General features: G+C 37.5%; 1 protein-coding gene across 1 annotated transcript in view; it reads left to right on the top strand.

The window, feature by feature from the left end:
* The window catches only part of kcnh5a (potassium voltage-gated channel, subfamily H (eag-related), member 5a), an 85,759-nt gene that overhangs the window by 25,762 nt on the left and 37,305 nt on the right, over positions 1-22,692 (top strand). The window contains exons 7-8 of the mRNA XM_056764448.1: positions 3,555-3,647; positions 6,749-7,178. Of these exons, the coding sequence (XP_056620426.1) occupies positions 3,555-3,647; positions 6,749-7,178 (523 nt within the window). The remainder of the gene's footprint in view (positions 1-3,554; positions 3,648-6,748; positions 7,179-22,692) is intronic.

Genomic DNA, 22,692 nt, shown 5'->3' with positions numbered 1-22,692 from the left:
TCTGTGTCTAATCTCTAGAAGATGATGATAATAGATAGTTTCAGAGATGTTTTAATTCAATGTAATACAATTAATTGTTAATAGTATGAATTAAAAAAAAAAGATACAGCCACTAGCTGGACCACTAACCAAACACAGACTGGAAGTTAAATTGTTTCTAATATCAGCCTACATTAAACTGAAAAAAAAAAGAAAGTTAGCCATGCATGAGAAAAAGTTTAAATGGGCACCATGGAAACAAACACCGCTTAAAAGGAATAAATATCAAAAGAATTATTACATTTATGAGAATGGAAGACAAAGTGCTCTCTGTGAAAAAGGAAAGTGAAATTGGAACTGGTTTTTTGAAAGTGGAACAAAAGATTAGATTGATACAAATCACATCATCAGAGAGTCAGATTCGTAAGAGAGTTTACACGCGGGACAGTAGAAAAGCTGAGTCAAGCATTTCATGCTTTCCTCTTTTTTAGTACAAAACTGTACTATATATACAGTACCAGTTTTTATTAAAGCTATTGCCACCGGGACACCTGCTGTAGAAATGTCGTAGCCTGGTTTCCCAGTTGGCCACCAGTGAATTGTTTCTCTCCCAAACCTGACATAAATCACATCTGCAATAAGACACGTGTTGAACGGACAGGTGTTAGAGTTAGTGGCAATGTGTTCAACCACCAGTAAGTCCTGTTTTAAAGATGGCACCGCAGGTGATCTATTAAACACTTTTTATCGTACATTGTAAATATGGGCAATGTAATGAACTCCAGTTCTTGTTACCAACATGGACGAATATGGCAGCAAATAGTTTGTGCTAAATCCAAGGGAGCTATTTATAAAAGAATTGTCATGCGCCTATCAGGTGTATGCTGGATCCCAATTGTCTATGAATCCCCAGTAAGCCATATGGATCTGTCTATTGATTATTTGGGTTGCTTTACTTATGTTAAAACTATTATGTTAATTTTTGAAGTCATTTGCTTTTTCCGAAACAACAAAAGCATTCAGCATCCACTTGTCATGTGCAAATCATGAGGAGGCAATGTTTTGATATTGAGATTACATAGATACCAAACTCGAGTGTGTAATATTTGTGGGTGTATGATGATATATTTATGATATGGTATATGATATATTTATGGTAGCAAATGTACAAAATATTTTCATGGAACATGATCTTTATTTAATATGCTTATGACTTTTGGCATAAAAGAAAAATCGATAGTTTTGACCCATTCCTGGCTATTGCTACTAATATACAAATATATAATAGAATTTGTTTTCATAGGAGGTTTGAAAACAGTGAAACTAAACGCCATTGGTTCTCCCATTAAACTCAACATATGCTCCCCTAAAACATATTTTGAAAGAAAAATTCTTCTCAAGTAAGGTGTTTTAAGACAAATACACTGACTAACAAACAAAAAAAGTACCGCTTCAGATTACGGCCTGCAATGTACAGCATAATTAAAACTAATTGTACAATAATGAACCTCTACAGTACATATTTGTAGGTAAAGGGGAACAATATGCAAAGTTTGGGGAATAAAGAAGCCAGGAAATTCAAAAAATATGTATACTGTAAGTATTTTAAAACAAAAAGGTAACTTTTTTAATATAATGTGGTATGCATAACCTGCAGCATATGCTACTGTATATAACAATCTTAGCATGAACAAACATTACATTTTTGTAATCACTATGTACCAATAAATAAGCTGTGGATTTTAATTAAATATGGGGTTCTTATTTTATTATCATAGCAAACATGAAATAACGGGAATTTATGTGTTCAGTTTTTGAACAAGCAAAACTGCACGAATGAAGCACATAGACTGTTTGTCTTTAGGATTCATTTTTTATTTGATTGATTATAGGGTTGTTGGTCACTATGCGTTATTTTGATGAGTTTTAATGTGTAAAATGTTTTAAATCAATGTTGATCTTTTGAGACTATAATAGTGATTCAAGAGCGGTTTGATTTGGCTTAATATGGGATGCAGTTCCCTGTAGCCTATATCATTTAAAATTTTCCTTACTCTTACCCCTTTATTTCCCAAACTTTCCATTTACTTACTGATACAGTACTGTAGTGGTACATTATTCTTACAAGTAGTTACTCTGTAAATCCCAAAGCATTACCCAAAAAACTATTACCTTTCGTAATGTAATATGTTGTAAAGGCTACTTTTCATTTGGTCTAAAATAATGGATTGTGATAAAAATATTTTTTGATTGTTATAAAGACTTTTTTTATTATAGCATGTTCGGTTGACACTTGGGGCCAGATTTACTAAACAAGGCAAAATAGCGCAATTTAGAAAAAGCACAGAAGGGAGTGGAGATTTCTGTGCGTCATTTACTAAAAAGGCGCACATTAAAAACACAGGGGCCATATCTCATTCCCATAATGACCGACGCAATCTACTAAACGTTGCGTATATAAGCGCTGGGTAGTGATCCTGTTAAAATGAACATTGTGATTAATTGCTGATGGGTCGCGGGCAGATAAGATAAATTATTAATGATGAAAATATCAACACTATCGAAAATGTAAACTTGTTAAAAATCTAATTTTCACCAGGCCGAACTGTGAACTTGTGAGGGGAATGGCATCACGCTGTCACTCTCCCATGCACTTGATGAATGAATCCTCTTTTCAGGTTAAATAAAGTGCAATGGCTGTTTATCTGTTTTTAACCATACCTGACAGGTATTACCTGTCAACATTTGGGTTACAGAATCTGGGAGACCTAAGTGTTCCTTGCGTCCATTCGCAGTCGCTTCAAGGGGAGTCTCTGTCTGTTTGCTTGCGATCGATCGGTCTTCGCATTCTGGGGGTTTACTAAGACAGATGCTGGGAAAAACGGGGGTGTTGATAGGTTTGTCTGTAACGCACACTTCAAACGGTCCAAAAAGCAACCCAAAACAATGTGGAAGCTGTATGCTCGAAAGCAAAATAAGCTTCTTGAAGAGGTTTTGCTCATTAATCTACTAATAATGGAATGCAAACTAACACGTGCCACAGATCCCCATCTCTCCATCCATCTTAGCAGTTCAGATGGAGGAATGGGTGATTTGTTTTTAAAAGCGGATTCGGGTGACGTTCGAGCTCATCCGCACACCCCTACTGCAGGGTTACAGACGCGCTTATTTTGGGGTTAAATGAAGCCTGCCAAATGCCAGTACAATGACAAACGCAAACCTTAGTAAATCCCCTTGTGTGATTTATTTAAATTCTCTCCTCCCATAAAGTTTATGTCTGAAGACGAAACTCCTAGTAATGCACGTATACACTACAATGAGGTCAGTCGCAAAGACATACGTGTCCACGCCTTTCAGAGCTAGTTTTCACTGCCTGTCTTCAGTAAAAACCGACAGTAATTTTTTTTACGCCAAAAAAGGCATTTGCGCTTCCACAAATTGTCCGAAAATCTGGCCCTTGATGTTATTTCTGTGAACAGGTCTATGCTAATGTCCAGCTCAGGGATTATGTATGCGCAAGTAAAGCTCATAAGATGTTTTGATGTGAATCGTCTGCTTTTGTCTTTCTGATTTAGGATCCCATCGCAGACTCTTCTGCAGTGGGCCACTTGCCATCTGCGGCCCACTCTCCACGAAACGGCACACGTGCAGAGGACTCAGTGTTGCCTGTGAGTTAACTCGCTTTCTAACTGGCCCTGGCCCGAAGTGGCCTTTTTTTCATTTTGTTTATAGCCTCTCTGCCCCATTTTTATTTGCACGACAGTTCAGTTAACCTCTACCCTATTCAGTGTTGAAAACATGCCCTGATGGCTCTCTCATTAATGCTAATGTTGTCTGGAATGCTGCACCCCTTAGTGTGTTTGTTTATCTAAAGTGATTTTAAATGTGAGTCGATTCAAATTAGACAGCACAAGGTTCCCCGTGCCCTGACATGCAAATATATGTGACGTCTTTCATGAATAGCAGTTAATTCCATTCTCTCCATTATCTCATGACTCAAAACTGGGGTTGTCACATCTAACTGAACATTGATGAGCACATAACCTTCTAATGTTTACATGAGATAGTCGGGGAAATTTTATCGCTACCTATAGATATAGTCGAGCCACCCCGTCTTCACAAACAACATAACGGTTTGCTAAATGCTAAATAAGCACACATGCACATTAGGCCCCTAAAATGACAAGTCACTTGGAGAAATATCCATTAGCAGACCCGCTGCCTGGAGAGTAGCGTATGCACAAAATTAGCATCAGCTCTTTGCTAGCGTAATAAGAGCCTTATGTTTTCATGCAATAAAGCCGAACGAACACATCTATTTTTACCTGCTTCCTCTGTGTCATTGTCTAGGCAAAATTGCTCCTTTCAGGAACATAAAGCATGTTTGAGAAATTAGCCTTTTGATTACATGACAGCTGGAACAAAAAGGCAGAAATCGGCGGTGGAGGAAATGCTAATTAAACCTGTGAGGTATCACGGTCACTATTTATAAACAGCTCCGGTTTGACAGTCTGCTTCCAAAGCAGTTGAGGATGCAACAATTATGTTTACTTACATCTCAGTCCCTCGTTTTTATTCTGCCTTACAAAGTGAATTCCGTCAAGTGTGTGAACAGAACGCATCGTTCCATTTGGCCCTCAAGCTGTTCCCCAGAAGCTCAAAAAGAACCTTGTATTCTTCTTTGTTTTTTTGGATATGAAACATTTGGGGTGATACAAAGAAGTTGCATAGTCGTGCGTTTTCAAACAGAAACAGATAAATGCAATTTGCACTTTATTTTACGGTCCTGTTTTACATGTTCTTGTTTAACCATGTTTACCATGTACTGATCTAGAACCAAAACCATAGAAATTGGCCACACAAAACAAAAGATGTGCCATCATTTACTCACCCTCCCTGATGTCATTTGTTTTAGTAGTAGCTGGATACTTAAAGGTACACGAGCAAAAGGTCATGCAAATCAGCAGTGATGTGCTTTGACGACTGCTAACAGAAGTGCAGACCAGTGCTCATGATCAAAATTACATTTTAAATTTGGAAACTGCAGTCTACCATGCAAGTACAAGCACTATCAGCATTTCTAGAAAATAAAATGTTTCTAGCGTGAACTTAAAGGAGCCATGTGGGATTTTTAGGAGGATTATTAACAGAATTAACAGAAATGCTATAGGTGTATGAAGACCTTACATAATGAACCGTTACGTTTGTATTACCTTAGAATAAGCTATTTCTATCGGGTCCTACATATATTGAATTTGCCGCCATTTTCTCTACAGTAGTCCTAAACGGACAAACAACTCTACAACGTGCGTTTCCTCTTCCTCTAACCTGCGGTACGTAGTCCGGTTGTGCCTGACTTTACAAAGGGGGGGCTGTCAGATCAAATGCCTTTAACAGTTTTGCTATTTACTGTTAGCTAGCTCTGCTTTCAAACGTGCTGTGCAATGGAAGCAAGAAATGCTTGCTTTATCATAGCTTAGACCACGCAAATAATAATGTAAATGAATAAAATAAGCGAAGACAACACGAGTTTATACAAGCAGCACACTAGTTTCAGATAAACAATGACGCTGAAAACTGCTCCGTTACACAGCTTATATAACAACAACATATCTTGGTTCTAACAAACAGAAAATCGGTATCACATACTGATCCGAATCAATTGGCAATCTCCTCGAGGGTGATTTTTATACGATCTTTCTCTCCGACGCTTCCAGAGATATCTATGAGTTTCTCCGCCAAAAGCCTTAGTACCTTGGGTCCTACAGCGTCTCAGTTGGAAAGTCTTTATAATATCAACGCAGGTCCTTACTCCTGCCTGACTTTTCTCCTTCTTTTTTTGCTTAAAATCCATGGACACTTTATTTTATGTAATAAGTAAGATGTTGCTCTTTCTATAGTCTATGAGATGACATCTTTTTGAACTGTGGTGGCCACCGTCGTGGTTGGACTGAGATATTGGTTGCAATTCTCAAACTTACAGCTAGTGGCAGCTATAAATCCACATCTAGACCTTTAAGTGCCCTGTAAGGGCGTAGTACTCTCAGCTGCATTTAAGACACTTTACTTTTTAAATTAATTCTACAGAACTTCACGGATCCCCCCCCTCAAACCATGCCGTAAAGAATTGTCTATATTATGTGGTCTATTTGTGTATGTTAAGAAACCTCTTAACAAAACAATCTCACTTTAATAAACACACATTAGTTATAGACCTATAATCTGCATTGGCCTCAAGTTGACAAGCAATGTTTAAACTTTCGTTTTAAGCGATATCAGGGGGAGTGTGGGAGTACCTCAGTAAAAGCGTCTTCTACTGTTGTTTGCTTTCAAAACCAAACAAATATTATATTTATTCCACTCTTTAATTATTAAGACTTGACAACATATTTAAACCAAACAATTAATTGTTCTTTTGCAAAGACATTGAGAGAATTATCAATCAAATGGTCTTCCTCATTAAGGATATCTACTGTTGGATTCATCTTCATTGTGCTGTCAAGGAACCACAGGGAACCTCCAATCTTTTCTTCCCCTTTTGACATGAAAGGTTTCAGATCAAAGTGGCCTGAGGGGGCAGGTCTGTGGAGCTATATGACACAGATCCACCTGGAATTATTCATGTTGGGAACATAGCTTCATGGGGTCTTCGTGCCTTGAAATTCAGTTTTGAAGTCACAATACGGTCTTAACTACAGTATGCCTTTCAAGAGCATTTTATGAGTAGCCATTAACATCATTTTCTTCTTACTATCATTTTCTTCACCAGGGTCTAAGCAGCCTGTTCAGCTCCCTGAAAGTGGTACGTTTGCTTCGTCTGGGTCGAGTGGCACGCAAACTGGACCACTATCTGGAATACGGCGCTGCTGTGTTAGTTTTACTTGTCTGTGTGTTTGGTCTGGTGGCACATTGGCTGGCCTGCATCTGGTACAGCATTGGTGATTATGAGGTCATCGACGAGGCCACCAACAGCATCAAGACGGACAGCTGGCTTTACCAATTAGCCATCAGCATTGGCACTCCATACCGGTACAATGCCAGTGGATCTGGACAATGGGAGGGTGGTCCCAGTAAACACACGCTCTACATATCTTCTCTCTATTTCACCATGACAAGTCTCACCACTATTGGGTTCGGAAACATTGCTCCAACTACAGATGGGGAGAAGATCTTCTCTGTAGCCATGATGATGGTGGGCTGTAAGTACTACTAGATTTTCCTGCTTTGTTGATGTTGTGTCTAAGATAGACCTGCACCAAACCAGTCTGAATGAGCATGGATAGATGGTGATCTTTTCAGCAGGGAATACACTTAAAACAACATTAGACGAGACGCTTATTACATTCACACCAATCAAGGCATGTCAGGAAGCATAAGTGCTACTTAGAAGCACTGCAGACACATTGATAGCTATCATATGGCATCACATAATTTGATTTACTGTATTGCAATTTTCCATCCTTGCAGGCTTTTTGTCTATAATAACATCTGCATCATGTCCCGATAAGACCTGGGATCTTTGAAAAACATTTCCTGAAACTTCTCTCTCTAACCTGCATTCAATCAGAAACAAACCACAGCCACCAGTCTTGGCTTATGGCTGCCTAGTCACTTGTTATTATCTTCATGGTACCTTCCCCAGTGATCGTAACTGGAGATATATCCTCATGCTTACAAATTCATACTAAAAGCCAAAACTTATCTTTTTCAAATAATTCTGATTTCATGGGGACTTTAACACACATTATATTAATATCATTTCAACTACATGCAGTGCTGCTCTTAAGTTGCGTGGCAATATCTGTTATTTTGTTACTGCGTCACATTTCTGAAGCGCGTCTTAAGCCTTCTGTGTTCATCGCTGCGCTTTTTTTTAAACCGTTTTTGAGCGTTCAGTAGAATGAATCATTGCTTGTTGCCTTAAATATCGCGTTTGGATAAGATGTGATCTCAGTGTCATATGGGCCAGCAGAACATAAACAAAAATGACAGAGTTTGCAGAGACTTTAAAGTTTTAATTGGAAGGTTGACTAAAGATCATTTACACAAACATGATTTTGGAGGCTGATTTTAGATTACTCAGATCGGTTTAAATTGGATCAATGTTGATAATTGCAGTGCTGATGCTGGATGTTGGTTTATCGTTGGGTTGTTCTGCGCTGTCTGAGCCTGTGTAATGCTGCTTTCTGTACACACAGCAGCAGATGGGGAGTTGGCCCTGCGTTCGTTCTGCGGATTTATCTCACACTGCTACAGTATGGTGCATTGTGTAGTTGTATATTGCATTAGCTAAATCACACTATTACTAAATTATGATGTATTAGACATATTGCATTAATGAATCATATGAGTTTGTAAAGATTAGCGGATTTAATCGAGCTGAGTTTAATTGCCAGTTCTCAGTGTGCCATAGCATATTTATGTTAATCACCGATCTGTGCCTATACATCACAGTGTGATGTTGCTGAATCAGGGTTTGGTGTACTATAAATGGAAGTGGATTTAGATTAGATCTAGGGAATAAGTATTAGGGTAATTACCATGTTAAAGCCAGTTGTACTGATTTGGGCCTTTTTGTTTAAGTGAAATACAGCTACTCCCTTCGCTGAGTCCCTTGTTCTCCTTTGGTGCATAAATTTGCTTTGTTCTTCTTTCACATAAATCCAGGGGATCTGGAGTTGTTAGTGCTGTGTGTGTGTGTGTGTAAAGCTCGTCGACATGCTAACTTTACAAGATTTACAACGTTACAAATTCTAATGTGTTGGTACACAAACTAATCACAGAATATGTGTCTGAGTAGAGGACACAACAGTGCCCACCCACTTTTTAAGACATCTTTGTTTTATATTAAATATTTTTCCCATTTTTTCTGTTCAGTTTTTTAAACAGAGACCAATACCAAATCACAACACTACACTGTAAAAAACAGTAATTTTACACATATTACGTTTTTTTTTCTATAATTTTTTCATATCGAATTTGTCCTTCTGAAACCTTGTATTTCCATATTTTTTTATTTTTTATGCCATAAAGCCTTAATATTTATCACCCTTTATGTTTATCACTGGGTTTTGCAAATATCTAACCAATTAAAATTGTCATCATTGATAACACAGTATGCATTAATTGAAAAAGCTCAAGGACATACAAGGCTTCAGAAAATCAGAGACAATCGTTTTGAAAAGCTGTAAAAATATCAAACTACAGAAGTAGGCTGAAAATGTACATGTTGGATCCAAAATAACTGGCCTGGCTCTGTCAGACTTCATACTTCTGCTCCATTTCAGTTTGCTTCTGTAAAGCGAAGTAGCAGAGTTTGGTATAACCAGGCTACAAAATATCATCTTACTTTACGTAAATGTTATTTTATGTTCTGCTTCTGGTGCCCCAGCTGCGTTTTTTTTATACGTTTTAGGTTTTTACATGTACAAACCTACTCATCAGGTTTTCTCCTCCATGACTTTCCCAAAGTTTAATCTAATGCACATAATTTTTTACAAAATAACAAATACTATTAACATATAGAGAATAAGCTTTTGGAATTAAAAGAAATGAGCCAGATATATGAGACAGTGTTTGAGGGAACTTATTTTTTAGCTCCTGTATTTCTATATCTCTCCTCCTTTTGTGCTCCTTTGCTGTCGCACAGTTTACTCGGCAGTCGACTCACTTGTCAGTGCACAAACATGATGAGTGCCTGGCCAGATTTCAGACCTGTCTGAAACCAGTCACACAAGTGTGTCATGAATCATGATGTGCACAAACTGCGACCTGAGGCTTTTTATAAGACTATATCTAAAAAAAAAAGGGTACCGATCTCAAGTCTCATAATCTGTGTTTTACATTTTCCATTGTTTGGTAGTGACCAGAATACTTATACAGCAGAGTTCAACCAGCAGAAATGATCTCCCCCATGGATTTCCCCAAGGTTTATGTGCTCTTTATGTGCTCTTGCACCAATATGATGGCGTCTCAATCTCACAGAACTCTGCAGTACCCGTAATAGCCCCCTACTGCTTGTATCTTTGACCCTCTTACTGTTGTAGTAGACTGTTACAGGCAGCAGATGAGACATTTGGCTACAGTAAATCAGACATTTACAGGAGAGGCAGATCTATGATATTAATAGAATAAGTGTCGCTATAGAACATTTGGGGAGATGTAAACAATAGAGATCCAAAAGCATTTAATTATACAGTGTAGCCAGAAACCACTTTTATCTTTTCTGTTTTTTAACCAACTGTACACTGTTGAATACGTCTATTCATTTCTGTGTAACTGGCAGAGACATGATACGAAAAATCCACTTATAAAATCTCTTTCTACTTTCTTTATTAAAATCTTGTTTCCTCTCTTTATTCTTACCGCTGTCTCAATTAACATTGCTACTTCATTTTTTCACACTCTCTTGTGGTCCCTGTGTAGATTATATTTTAAAGTCATTCTTTCATTTCTTTTTTATATCAAATCTTTCCTTTTTTCTTCCTGACACCCTGATGCTCTGATGTTATCGTGCACTCGCTGGTGTGCCCTGCTGAAGCTCCCTGCATCCTAAACATTTGAGTTGAAGAAGTGACAATTCCCATTGCATCATCCTTAGTGGCTCTCCATTCCCACATTCCCACATCCCAACAATTTGACATGATTGGACAAGCTCTTCTCTCTTGATTAAACTGAAATGAGATGGCAGTTATGGTGTAGCCTTAGGCATTTGAGAGGTCAAAGTCGGATATGTGCACTTGGTGGCAAATGCTTCCAGTTAATAACAACTTCCTGTGACTTTAAAAGGTGAATTTTCCATTGAGGTGCCTTTGAATTCAAGTATGTTTTTTCGGTGTGCCACAGGGGACATTGTTGTTCATGTGACAGATAAAATAAGGAAAGTAAATCCATAAAACTATGTTCTTCTAAGAGTTTCCTCTGTGGTTCTAGACCTGAGGGCATCATGATTTCACTAGACTTTGGAGCTAGATTTTGAATATAATGAAAATATGTCTGAATAATATCCTGATTTAAGCTAAATTCATTTAAATATTACAAGAATTACGGAGCAATGATTCAAATGAATCACAATTGATAACTTATGTTATGTAATTGACTTGATGTTAATTTGACAGTCCTTATTTGAACACCCAGAATTATGTTCTACTGTACAATATAAAGAATAGACGGAAGACTGTCACGGAAAAGGATGACAGAATCCAAACGGAAGCAGTAGAAGGGTTAACAAAAAGACTCTTATTAATAAAACAAAAACCCACGATGGGGAAAACACTACGAAACAAGGAGTCAAACTAAAATACTTCCCACAAGGGGGACAAAAACAAATCAGGCAGAACGATGGTCTTAACTATAAGTCCAAAACGCAAGGAGCACGAAGAACAGGAACAGGGTAATCCACAATACACGAACGGGAGAGCACAGAGGAGTATACAAAGTGAAATCATGACAACAATCCAAACAGGAACAGAGAAACAAAAAGGCTTAAAATAGGGAAAAACTAACGAGGGATTGTTACAAAAGGGAGCAGGTGACGGAGATGAAACACTAAAGGAGAAACAAAGGGCGGAGCTAAATGAAAACCAGGAGGACACCTGTTCAAAGTGACAACAAAAGCCACGTGTCTCCACATACAACACATCAAAACCTAAAAGACGTGGTACTGTCACAACTCAGTCCAGTGAGCTAGAAATCTTGTGACTGGAAGGACAGAGTCCTGACACTGTGTATTTGAAACATATAATTAAATAAAATTTGTATAATTTGTAAATTAGTCAAATCATATTTGGTAAGATTAGTAATATAATACAAATTGTGTCTCCTCTGCCTGCTTGCCCCTCATGATCCTCATTTCTTTCTCTGCCGAGACATTTTCAGTTTGAACCTATTATGCAAAATCTAAACTTCTCCTTGCTGCTGACATGGGAAGCGTAACTCCGCCGCCAATTATTTAGATTTGACATATATCATGCATAATTATACATATCTTATGGCAAACAGGAGCAGTAGATTGCATGTATGGTGAAATACGTCATTATTTACCGGCATTGTAGATGGGAGGTAGAATCTGTCAGATTAAGGCCCAGAGGATTTATTGATCTTCCTCACTGTATCTGTGGTTTATCCAGTCAATTAAAATGACTAGTACTGTATATTGATCCTACAATCATATTACAGAAACAGTGAATAGCTGAGGTTGTTGCCAAATGTAGTCTAATTGAAGAACAACGATGTATATGCGTTCTGTATACTTGAAAATTGAAAAAATGATAGAATATGTATTCTGTGTTGACTCAAAATATATTATATATACAAATATGTTCATTTAAACACAATGATTTTGTTTCAGAATAATATCTCATGTGTTTATATATTCATAAACAGGGTTGTTTTACAATTAACATTTAAATGTTTTTCAAGAAAATTAGATTTTATTGGTTGCTTGAAGTCTGAATATTTTATAAGAGGATGGTGGTTTTGTGTCCTTTGTCTATACAGTACTGTTAAGATTGTAAGACAATAATGCTGTTTGATTTATCTCCTATTACCTTTACATTTCAAAGCGGTAGAGCTTGAAAGCAAACCTCTGTGCCGGAAAACCATAAATCATTTTATTGAAGCCGTGTTTATTTTGGCCATGGGTGACTTGCCTATCTGCCTCTATTAGTCGACAATGTTCTGGTCTAATATCTAGCCTGGCCCACATTTGGCAGCAAACACATAAGTCCCTCTGTGCTTTTCCTGATTGCCAACAAGCACATGTTCGGTCAGATAACAGACCGAAATATTGTTAACTGTTAAGGGCTGGTGAGGCCAAGAGGTTTTCCTCTGTTACTGCCTAATGGCCTAGCAAATATATCTGCACCAGTGCTGGAGCTGAAAATGAGTGCAAATTGACGGGGAGTACAGATGTGGAAAATGTGAAGGATAGACACTATTGTGGAACATCCTCATGCCTGCGGGACAAAGGGCCTTTCTAAGATACTGTATTGATTGTTGTGTTGCCGAGAGGAGTAGGTTACTTAAAGCGTCATGAAACCCTCCAGTCCCCCCCTCCTTTCAGCTACAGTATACCTCACTGTCTTTTTGAAAAAATGCAACCTTAATGGGCATGAACGCTGTGAGAAGAATAGTGGGGGAGTGGGCAGGGCACGAGAGAAAGTGATCCAATATCTTAAAATATATGAATCATTACACGAATCATACTTTCACGACCCACAGCGGTATTACAGAACCCCCTAAATGTAATATGAGTATTTATTTTTAACGAAATGCAAGTATAAGTGTTCTTTTTAAAATATAACAGTTACCGCATTTGAAGAGATGGAGATGTTACTTGGGTCGGGGGGACATGACCGCCTCCGATTCATTGTGACCCGCCCCGTCCCCCTCACTGTCCCTACAATGGGCGACAAACATCAGTAACACTGAGGATTAATCAGGGGTTCTGCTAGGTTCATTTGCCCAAGTAGTGGTGGACAGGCCCACGGCTCCTTGATTATTTTGCCGTCACTGCTTCAGAATCGGGTCAGAATGACTCCTGACCCCGCCCCCAGGGTCCAATGAGGAGCTGTTACCTGCCTCAGTTGTGCCTGTAGTAGCGGTAACCATAGTGATCAAATGCCATGGTCTATGACTGAGCTGGTGATTTCTCTGGACTGAAAATTACTGCCGCATAGAGACAATGAAGAGACAAAAAACAATCACCTCGTTTTTTAAAAAAACACAGAAAGTAAGTATCCTATGCCTGTTGATTTTTCCCAGACGTGGAAGATTACATTTGTTATTTATTTGTATAAATAGTCTTATGCACTTAGCAAACACAGCAAAATGTTGATAGCATGAATATGCTATTAGGTTATTGGACAGATGCAAATAGCAAATTAACACAAAAAGAATGGTTGGATAAATCACACAATTCATTGTCTGGGCGTAATGTTCTATCTGGACTTGCAACACTAAATTTGGGTCCTGGCATAACATTATTATCTAACCCAATGTGCTGTTTGAGTTGACTGAGGTAAATTTACGTAATTTTATTTGTTTAAATAAAATATATGTTGGTGAAGGTATGAAGTTTTGGTAGGCGATTGGGAGTTTGATCATGCATTTCTAGTGTTGATAGGTAGGCATTTGTTCATTGTCATTTATCCATGATTTCAAATTAGAATCTTTTAAGTGCAAACCCTTAGCCCAAATTACACAAAGTAACTACTTGAACATTAGTGAAAGCCCAAATTAAGCAAAATAACTAAGTTGAAATCATTTGCTGACAAAAAAAAATCCCATCTGCTCCCCTGGGTCACGGTACTGCATTCCTGACGCACACTGCCTTCCTAATCGAATCCAAAAGTCCACTTGTCTCCATTTCTAAAATCTTTCCCAAGTAAAAATTGTTTGCTACTGTTCTGGCCTTGCTTGCATCCAGGGCTGTGAACTGGAGATCGGTCCAGCATGGGAGACGGGCGCTCTAACGATGCGACTAGCATTTGTCGCAGGGTTACTAACCGTTTGTTTGCGATCGCATTTTCTGGTCGGCAAACCCCCTGCCGTCAGTTCGCAATAGAGTGGTCGAAAGTCCCCTCCGTCTGTTTGAGTTCCGAACTTGACACATTTAGCACGGTCCTTATGACCTACGGCCCACAGAGAGCTCCAAATGGTCATCCGCATCCAAAAGTAGAGCAAAATAGCTAAAAATTAACTAGCTTTCTCTACTGTAATAACTTACAGTTGCTAACATTGATTTCTATGATGTGCTACAAAACCAACTCTGTTAACATCTAAACAAATGTCGTTTTGTATGTAGTGTTTCATGATGCTTTTATATAGCAAGGAAAAGAGGTGTAGGGGTGAGCGGTGCTCAATGTAACGCGGGGTTAACTGTAACACAGATTTTTTTCACAGGACGAAGTGTGTTTTGGCTGCATGAAAGTACATTTATTCAACATATGTATTTTCCAACTTTTCATTTGGGTCTGTAATCACCAAATCCAAATGTATATTATTTTAAACACATCGCACCAAATTGAAACATGTCAACCACTCCTAGCGACAAAAAATCTTTGCACAGCTGGGTTCATTGTAACACAGTGTCATAATTAATCCCAATATGGAAAAAATTGTACAAGACAATGACTACATTTACATGCACCCTCATAATGCGATTATAATAAGGTTTTTTGCAATATTGCGATTGGACTTTACCTCATGTAAATGCAATAAATCGATCTAAATAATGCGAGAACTCATAATCGCACTTAGCATAATCCGAGTAAGATATGTGGTGTACAGCAGTTTGAATCACAATACGAAGACATGTGAACACCTTATTCGCATTTATTCTGCTTTGTCCATGTGTGCATGTGCTTCCATACCGCACCAAAAATTCATGGTAAACATGACAGTTTGAAGTTTTACCGTCTACACAACTAGCCGTCAGCAGTCTCTGCTCCTTATCTTCATACAGAAACAGCACAAACTTGACGACATCGTAAACCACCATTCCGGAGGCCTTTTCCATCATATTTCTAAATTTATCACAGCGCCAAATAACCAAAATACGTCCACATAACCGTGTTTTGCATTTGACGTGAATATTCTAAAATGATAGCCAGTAACAGACACCTACTGTATCTGAGATCATCATTTGTGCTGTGTATCATAGCAAATAATGAGACTAATAAAACTTTCACGAAAACGGGAGCAAAGAGCTGTTCTCATGTCATGTAAACATGTTACTCTGATTAAGTCTTTACTCTCACTATTGGAGATAATGGCAGTATTGGTGGTTTACATGTTAACGTAGCCAATGAGATTTAAATAATGTAAATTCCTGAATTTTAATATTAACGAGAGTAACTGACAAAATTTCATACACAGGACCTTTAAGTATGAGTGACCTCTACTGTACCAAAGTAGTTGTTACAGCAAGGAGACTAAACGGCTTGCTCGCGGAATCTCTGACATCAATATTTTAATTATTAATCAATTATTAAATGGTATTCTGGGATTTCGTTATGGAGATATAGGTTAGGACTGTGGTTATTCTGTAGTTTTACAGCATGCCATGAGTGAATACTAAAGTTTGCAAAGAAAAATTAAGATTATCGACACTTTAAATATACAAACAATTCTCACCCCAAACCAGTTTTTTTTAGCGATACTTTAAAAATATGAACAAATTTCAGAAAATTTGAGATAAAGTTTATACTTACATAAACAATCCATTCTGTTCCTGTACTCAAAACGAGTAACCTCTTAGCAATAAGATTTTCTTCTGGGTATGACTCCACCAATATGACAGCACACAGGAGTCTCATGCCACATACTGCATGACAGGTGTGAAGAGACATGCTGTCAAACATACTCTCCTGGTTAAATTCTGATGCCATAGTCAGGTGTCAACTTGCTGCGAAGGAAAACTCTGCTAATGACATTATCATGACTTCTTATAATAATTTAATTGACAGTGTTTTGTATCACTTATTCATGAGTCAATTACCGTTTAAGGGACAAAATATGTATTGCTTTTTTACTTTAGGAATATTCAAAGAGCAGCGGAGAGATAAAAACGTGTCCGAAAATACAATGCAGGGACAGAGAATACTAGCATGATGGACAGAAATTGTGTCTGCCTTCAGGCCTTGTAGTAATTACTGAACTTGACCGAGTGTGTTAGGCATCCATCCATGTTGGGCTGATGCTGGAACTCAGCCAGCGTTATTTCTCGAAGCACAAGAGCATTTCAGTAGTTTACAATTACTGACTCATCTGGGTCATTGCTTCCAAAAGGCTGAAATATTTATTGCACGAAAAACTCCAAAAGAGTTACCTAACCCTCTGTTGTGTTTTTAATCAGGCACTTTATGGATAGGTGTATTAGAATTTAATTTATTGTTTAATTCTGCACAAATATTCCCTGTTGTTCAGATTACTCTCCTTATTCTTATAGATACATTCACAAACGTAAGTGCTATATCACTGGGACAGGTAAAGGGATAGTTCACCCAAAAATAGAAATTCTGTCATCATTTATTTACCTTAATGTCATTCAAAACCTGCATATTGTCCAAATTAGCTTTTTTCCAGGAAATGGAAAAAACACTGCACTTTTTACATGATTAAAAACTGTGTTGTTTAAGTTGATGATCACTTTTAATACTTTTATTGGTTAGATATTTGCAAAAGTCAGTGACAAACATAAAGGGCAACTTATAATGATTTATGCCAAAACAAAAAATCATGAAATACAAGGTTTCAGATAGACAGGGCCAATTTGACTCTTTCTTTTGTGGAACACACATGAATATATTTTGAGAAATGTGTGTTTTTTGTCCATACTATGGAAGTCGAAGGGGGCCAATGTTGTTTAGTTACAAGCATTCCTAAATATATCTTGTTTTGTATTCAGCAGAAGAAATAAAGTCATACAGGTTTGGAATTACAAGAGGGATATACATTAATACAGCTATGAACATCATACTAGAACAATCGATTACTTAACTGTCTGTCTTGTGGTGAATCCGAAACAAGTTTACAGCTAGAAGCATTTATGTTTTCAAAAATAGCTAAACAGACACAACATCACAGTGCTGTAAGTTACACATGGTTGTACACAGTCATTTTTCGTAAAAAAAACTATGATTTGATAAAAATGTATATACACAGAAACATGGAATTGAAAATGACTTTTGTATTACAGCCTGACTGTGACATTAAATAAACTCAATATATTGGTCTAGACTGAACTGTTATATAAGTCGTGATGCTTCGCTTTGCTTTGTCTTCTGGGAAACGTTTATTTGGTAATTCCAGCAGTGATATTCCTCATGACATGATCAATTAGCAGTTCACACTTGACTTCTTCTTTTAAAAAGAAAAAGTTGACAATGGCACTTTTTTCGATAAAAACAAACCAAAAAAAAAATGATCGCAGCGTTGTTGTTACAAATAGCAGCCGGCAATGTTCAGAGGCAGCATTTGTACACGCAGGCAGCTCAGAGAGACAGGCTTCATAGGCAGTGTAACATAAGTCTATTTGAATTATAAACAGAGAGAGTCTTTACAATAACTAATCACATTCTAAAAACTACCATACTAATTTGTCACTAGAAATGCAATCAAAAGTTATTGAAAATTAAAAAAATTAAAGTTACATTTACACAAAACTATGCTTTTCGAGCTTGAGGATCCCTGACCAGCCACCTTCCTCTGTTTGTTATGGAAACAACAGGTCTCTGTCATTGGTTAGCTGTGAAAAGGTGCTTGAAGTAAGGCGTTTTTATTTTTCAGAAAAGTGTGACTTTTTTCAACCTCAAAAGATGCTCTGAGCTCGGTGCTAAAAATAGCACTCAGGACTTATTTGAAAACACTGTTTACTCCATAGCATTAGAATGTAAACGGACGCTAGCAGCTTAAAAAAGAAGTCAAGTGTGAACACAGCCTTACTTGTTATCCTCATCAGACAGACCATCTATTCCGCTCATGGCTGAAAAGCTTGTCTAGCTTATGTGTTGCTTTGCACAACACTTTGTCTCTTATCGTCTATATGTACTGTTCTGTACGTTTTGAGTGCTTTGTTGCCATGCTCACATAACGTCTCCCAGTAATGAACATGGAAAAAGTAGAAAAAAGCACATGAATATCTTCTTGGAAAAGCATTTAGATATCTCTCCTGAAGAACATGCTTAAAGTTCTCCGACAAAGTTTGATCTAAGAGTGTTTGTCTCACCCCATTGGTATTCATACTTTTAATTTACATCTGTGCCTGAAGGTCCTACAAATACTGTTTTTCCGGGGTTTGATTGCTATGTTTGGCGTTTAGTATTCTCACAGAGGCAATAACAACTGTTTGTGTTTGTTTTTGCTGACGGCACCCCGAGAATGATCAAAGAAACTCACTCAGCCAGATTGGTAATTTTTGGAAAGGTTGCTTTCATATTTCTTCCTCTCAGTTGATCTCATCTATATAAAGTGTCTATGGTGCTAAAAAACATCTTTAAATATTTTTAATGTGTGACTTTCTGTTCCTTCAAGACCCTGGAAAAAGCATTACTCAATATTAATAAGTCAGTAAATTTTTCGTCTCTTTTCAACTTTTTCTTTTTTTTATGAGAGATTTGTTTAAGATGTTTCAGAGAGAATAATGTAACTCAATCAGGGAAGTCGGACAGACAGACAGATATAGAAACAATGAATATTATTGTGAAAGAAACTTTCAACTTTGTATATTTAAGTTTATACTGTACACTGTAAAAAAAGTAACTTTATTCAAGTCACTTCAAAAATCCACATTTGATTTAAATCTAGTTCGTATAGCTTATAAAATGAAATTGATTAAATTATTTTCATAAGTAAATGTAATGAAAAACGTTTTACATGACTTATTGAGTATTTCAGTGCAACTTCGTACTGTACGCTCAATGTATACATCATTAGTCACCGTCTCTTTTCCTACCTTCAGCGACCTTCAATAGGCCGTGACACTGATGGACAAAAGTCAGAGACAACGTAAGACGATTGGCCACAAATTACGGATTTAATTGGTTAGAACTACATGCTCATTACAGCTTAAAGTGCAACACAAAGGTCCTTTTACCATCAAGCCCTTGAGCAAAGTGCTTAACCCCAGGTTGCCCTCAGGGAGGTCTTTTCCTGCATTTGATATGCTTTAAAGTCCATTATGCTTCATGCACCCACAACTGAAAAAGCAATACATGCTGACCTTTTATTCTAACTTCCTCAATGTAAACCTACCACCATTGCATTAGTGCTAATCATTATTCCTGATAGGATTGCCTTTTGGTGTCTTGCAAGTGAGAAGTCAGTGGAAATAGCTTTAGATGAAAAATGAGCAATGTTGGGCTATTTAAGCAAATTTTCAGGAAAGCCACTAATCATTGGTAAAAAGAATTGAAAACCAAATGTTGACCAAATCCTGAACCTCAAACAGCTAAAGGGATAGTTCACAGAAAAATAAAAAATCTGTCATGAATTACTCACTCTCTGGTTGTTCCAAACCTGTATAAATTTCTTTTTTTGGTTCAACGCAGTGAGAGGTATTTGAACAAATGTTTGTATCCAAACAGTTCTGGACCCCATTGACCACCATAATAGGAAAAATGACAATGGTAGTCAAAAGTGCCCCAGAATTCTTCAGTGATGTCCTACATTCTTCAAAATATCTTATTTCGACAGGACAAAAAAGTAAGTAATTTTTCCTACTATTGTAGTCAAGGGGGTCAAAGAACTATTTGGTAAAATGCATTCCTCCAAATATTTTCTCTGTGTTCATCAGAATAAAGAAAATGATACAGATTTCGAACAACTTGAAGGTGAGGAATTTTATTTTTTGAGTGAATTATCCCTTTAAATGAGACCAACCAAATAAGAAAACTCCAAGGATACAAGTTACAATAACATGTCCTCTGAGGATCTGAATTTTATGTCAATCTGGCAACCGTGGCAACATCTGGCCTTCAGCATCTGCTCACTGGGGTAAAGTTCTCCCTGGATCCAACTGTGAAAGACCTGCAGTTCCCAAAGTCTTAATATACACATCAAAGAAGCTCTTGTGAGCACCAGAGTGACTCTAAAACAGATCATGATGATGAAGAACATCACACCTTGTACCTTTTCCTAATCGAAAAGGAAACAGAAGCTTCAAAAGCCCTGAACGCTTTTTTTCTACAGTATTCGAGATATCCGCAGAATAATAAGATGAAACCTTGTGACACGCATGTCCATATTTGTTCTGCTACGCACACAGAACAATGATGATGGCGCTCAAAATGACATTATTAAGAGATGCATTCTAAATTATCATCATAATTCAAAGGAAATAAGAGACGCAACAAAAGCAGTCAAAAAAGCGCTACACAGACAAACGGTAAACAGCAAAGTGGCAATTTGCATGATTTATTCATGCGGCAGTGCATGCTGGTAAATTACTTGCGTTCAGTGTAAATCACATAATACTATTTTATTTTTAGTGGGTGGATGGAAGGGGGGCTTTGGCCCAGGTGATGTGAAAAAAAAAATGTCATCCGGTTTAGTTTTTCTTCTCCTCATACTAAACAATACATTGCATTATATCCTGATGTGGCAGTCTCATTAGTAACAGAACATCACAGTATCGCAATCTTCCACAAACATTGCACAGAATGTTTCTCTGTGCTAAAAGTATTTGGCTGGAGGCTGAATTGAATCTAAATTCCTCCAAATGCGTCTCAGACTCACGTTATAAAAACAAGCTACTGCGAAACCCTGGGATTCTGCCCAGCAATGTCCAAACGTAGATCAGCTTTGTGTTCGTCATTTGTACTTCCATGTATTAAGTCTAGTTAGTGTGACACCGCATTGCTGTGCTCATTATTGCGACGTGTTCATAGCAATTACTCGTGCTGGATTTGTGTGGACTCGGCAGGGTTGCATCTCACGACTCCGTGCCACTGGGCAGTGCGACTCGCTGAAGAAGCCTATGAGTCAGTCCTGTAAATATTTAATAAGAGCTCGGATATTGAGCAGCAGAGCTATTACAAGGGATTGACTTTGTAGTACCTTCATTGCTCTTAATATTACTGTCACATCTTGGAGATTGTCACCTCTACAGTGCGGCGACAAATCATTCATTTGATGCTTTGAGAGAAGGCTGTTTTTGAGGAGACTTTTGTAAAACATGAGTGTATGAAAGACGCAGATTTGAGTGCTTTAAAAGCGACACTTTTAACCCAAGTGACCCGCGTACATTTGGGAATTACAGTGCTTAGTATAAATGCTTTAATGTTCTCACTATCTCAATAAAAGTACACAGGGCTCAACTGTTATTTATAGTCTATGCTAACCTTTAATGGTGCATAAATTACTGAAGCAAGACCCTTAAGACCAGGGATCAGTGTTGAATCCTGGAATGAATCGCTGATGTTGGTAAATTGCAGCAGCATCTTTAGGTAAACACCAACTAGCGGTTTGCTCCATGTGCTATACTTCGACACATCTCTTCAATTCAACAGTTCGCACCACAGTAATAGGATAGGGTGACCATTCAGTATGTGCCATTTTTCCCAGACATGTCCTGGCCAGGATTTCAGCTGCTTCCTTTAGAGGTCGCATATGTCCACTGCATACTGTACGTCATATACAGTAGGTTTATTATTTTAGGTTTTATTTAAAAATCAGCAGTTATATTTCAAGGTAAGGATTAAACTACAATGACTATACGTCTTAAGAGAAATAAATATAAGATTACGTATTTCCTATGAGACCAGTTTGAAATTAGGTCTTGTCCACAGCAATGTGTTATCATTAGAAACACATCTTTGCTTTGATTTTGTCAGTGCGAACGAAGCTTTTTGAAAATGCATTCCAACGGGTATACCTATGAAAATGTCATTTTAGAGTCGACTGTGAAAACTGCAAAAGTCACTCCATATTTGCATAAAGTAAAAAAATCTCAACTTTGTCGTGCTGCTAGACACGCCCCAACCTGTCGCCAACGGTAGCTACTGCTCGTGTCGCCTGAAGTTGCCCGCTCTCTGTATTCTGCTATTACTCACACAAATTAACAACATTTGCACATACTGTATTGTTTTTCCGAAACCAAAAGGAACAAAAATCTTAAAAAATCATGAAATTTATAACAATTACTTATTTTAATATATTGGGACTATTTTGTTGTCAGTCAGAATTTCTGAATCTAAATCCTATAATATACTC

Source organism: Triplophysa dalaica, chromosome 13, assembly GCF_015846415.1.
Source record: "Triplophysa dalaica isolate WHDGS20190420 chromosome 13, ASM1584641v1, whole genome shotgun sequence".
Classification (NCBI taxonomy): Eukaryota; Metazoa; Chordata; class Actinopteri; order Cypriniformes; family Nemacheilidae; genus Triplophysa; species Triplophysa dalaica.
The sequence above is the reverse complement of the archived record's forward strand: the minus strand, read 5'-3'. Positions and strand labels throughout refer to the sequence as shown.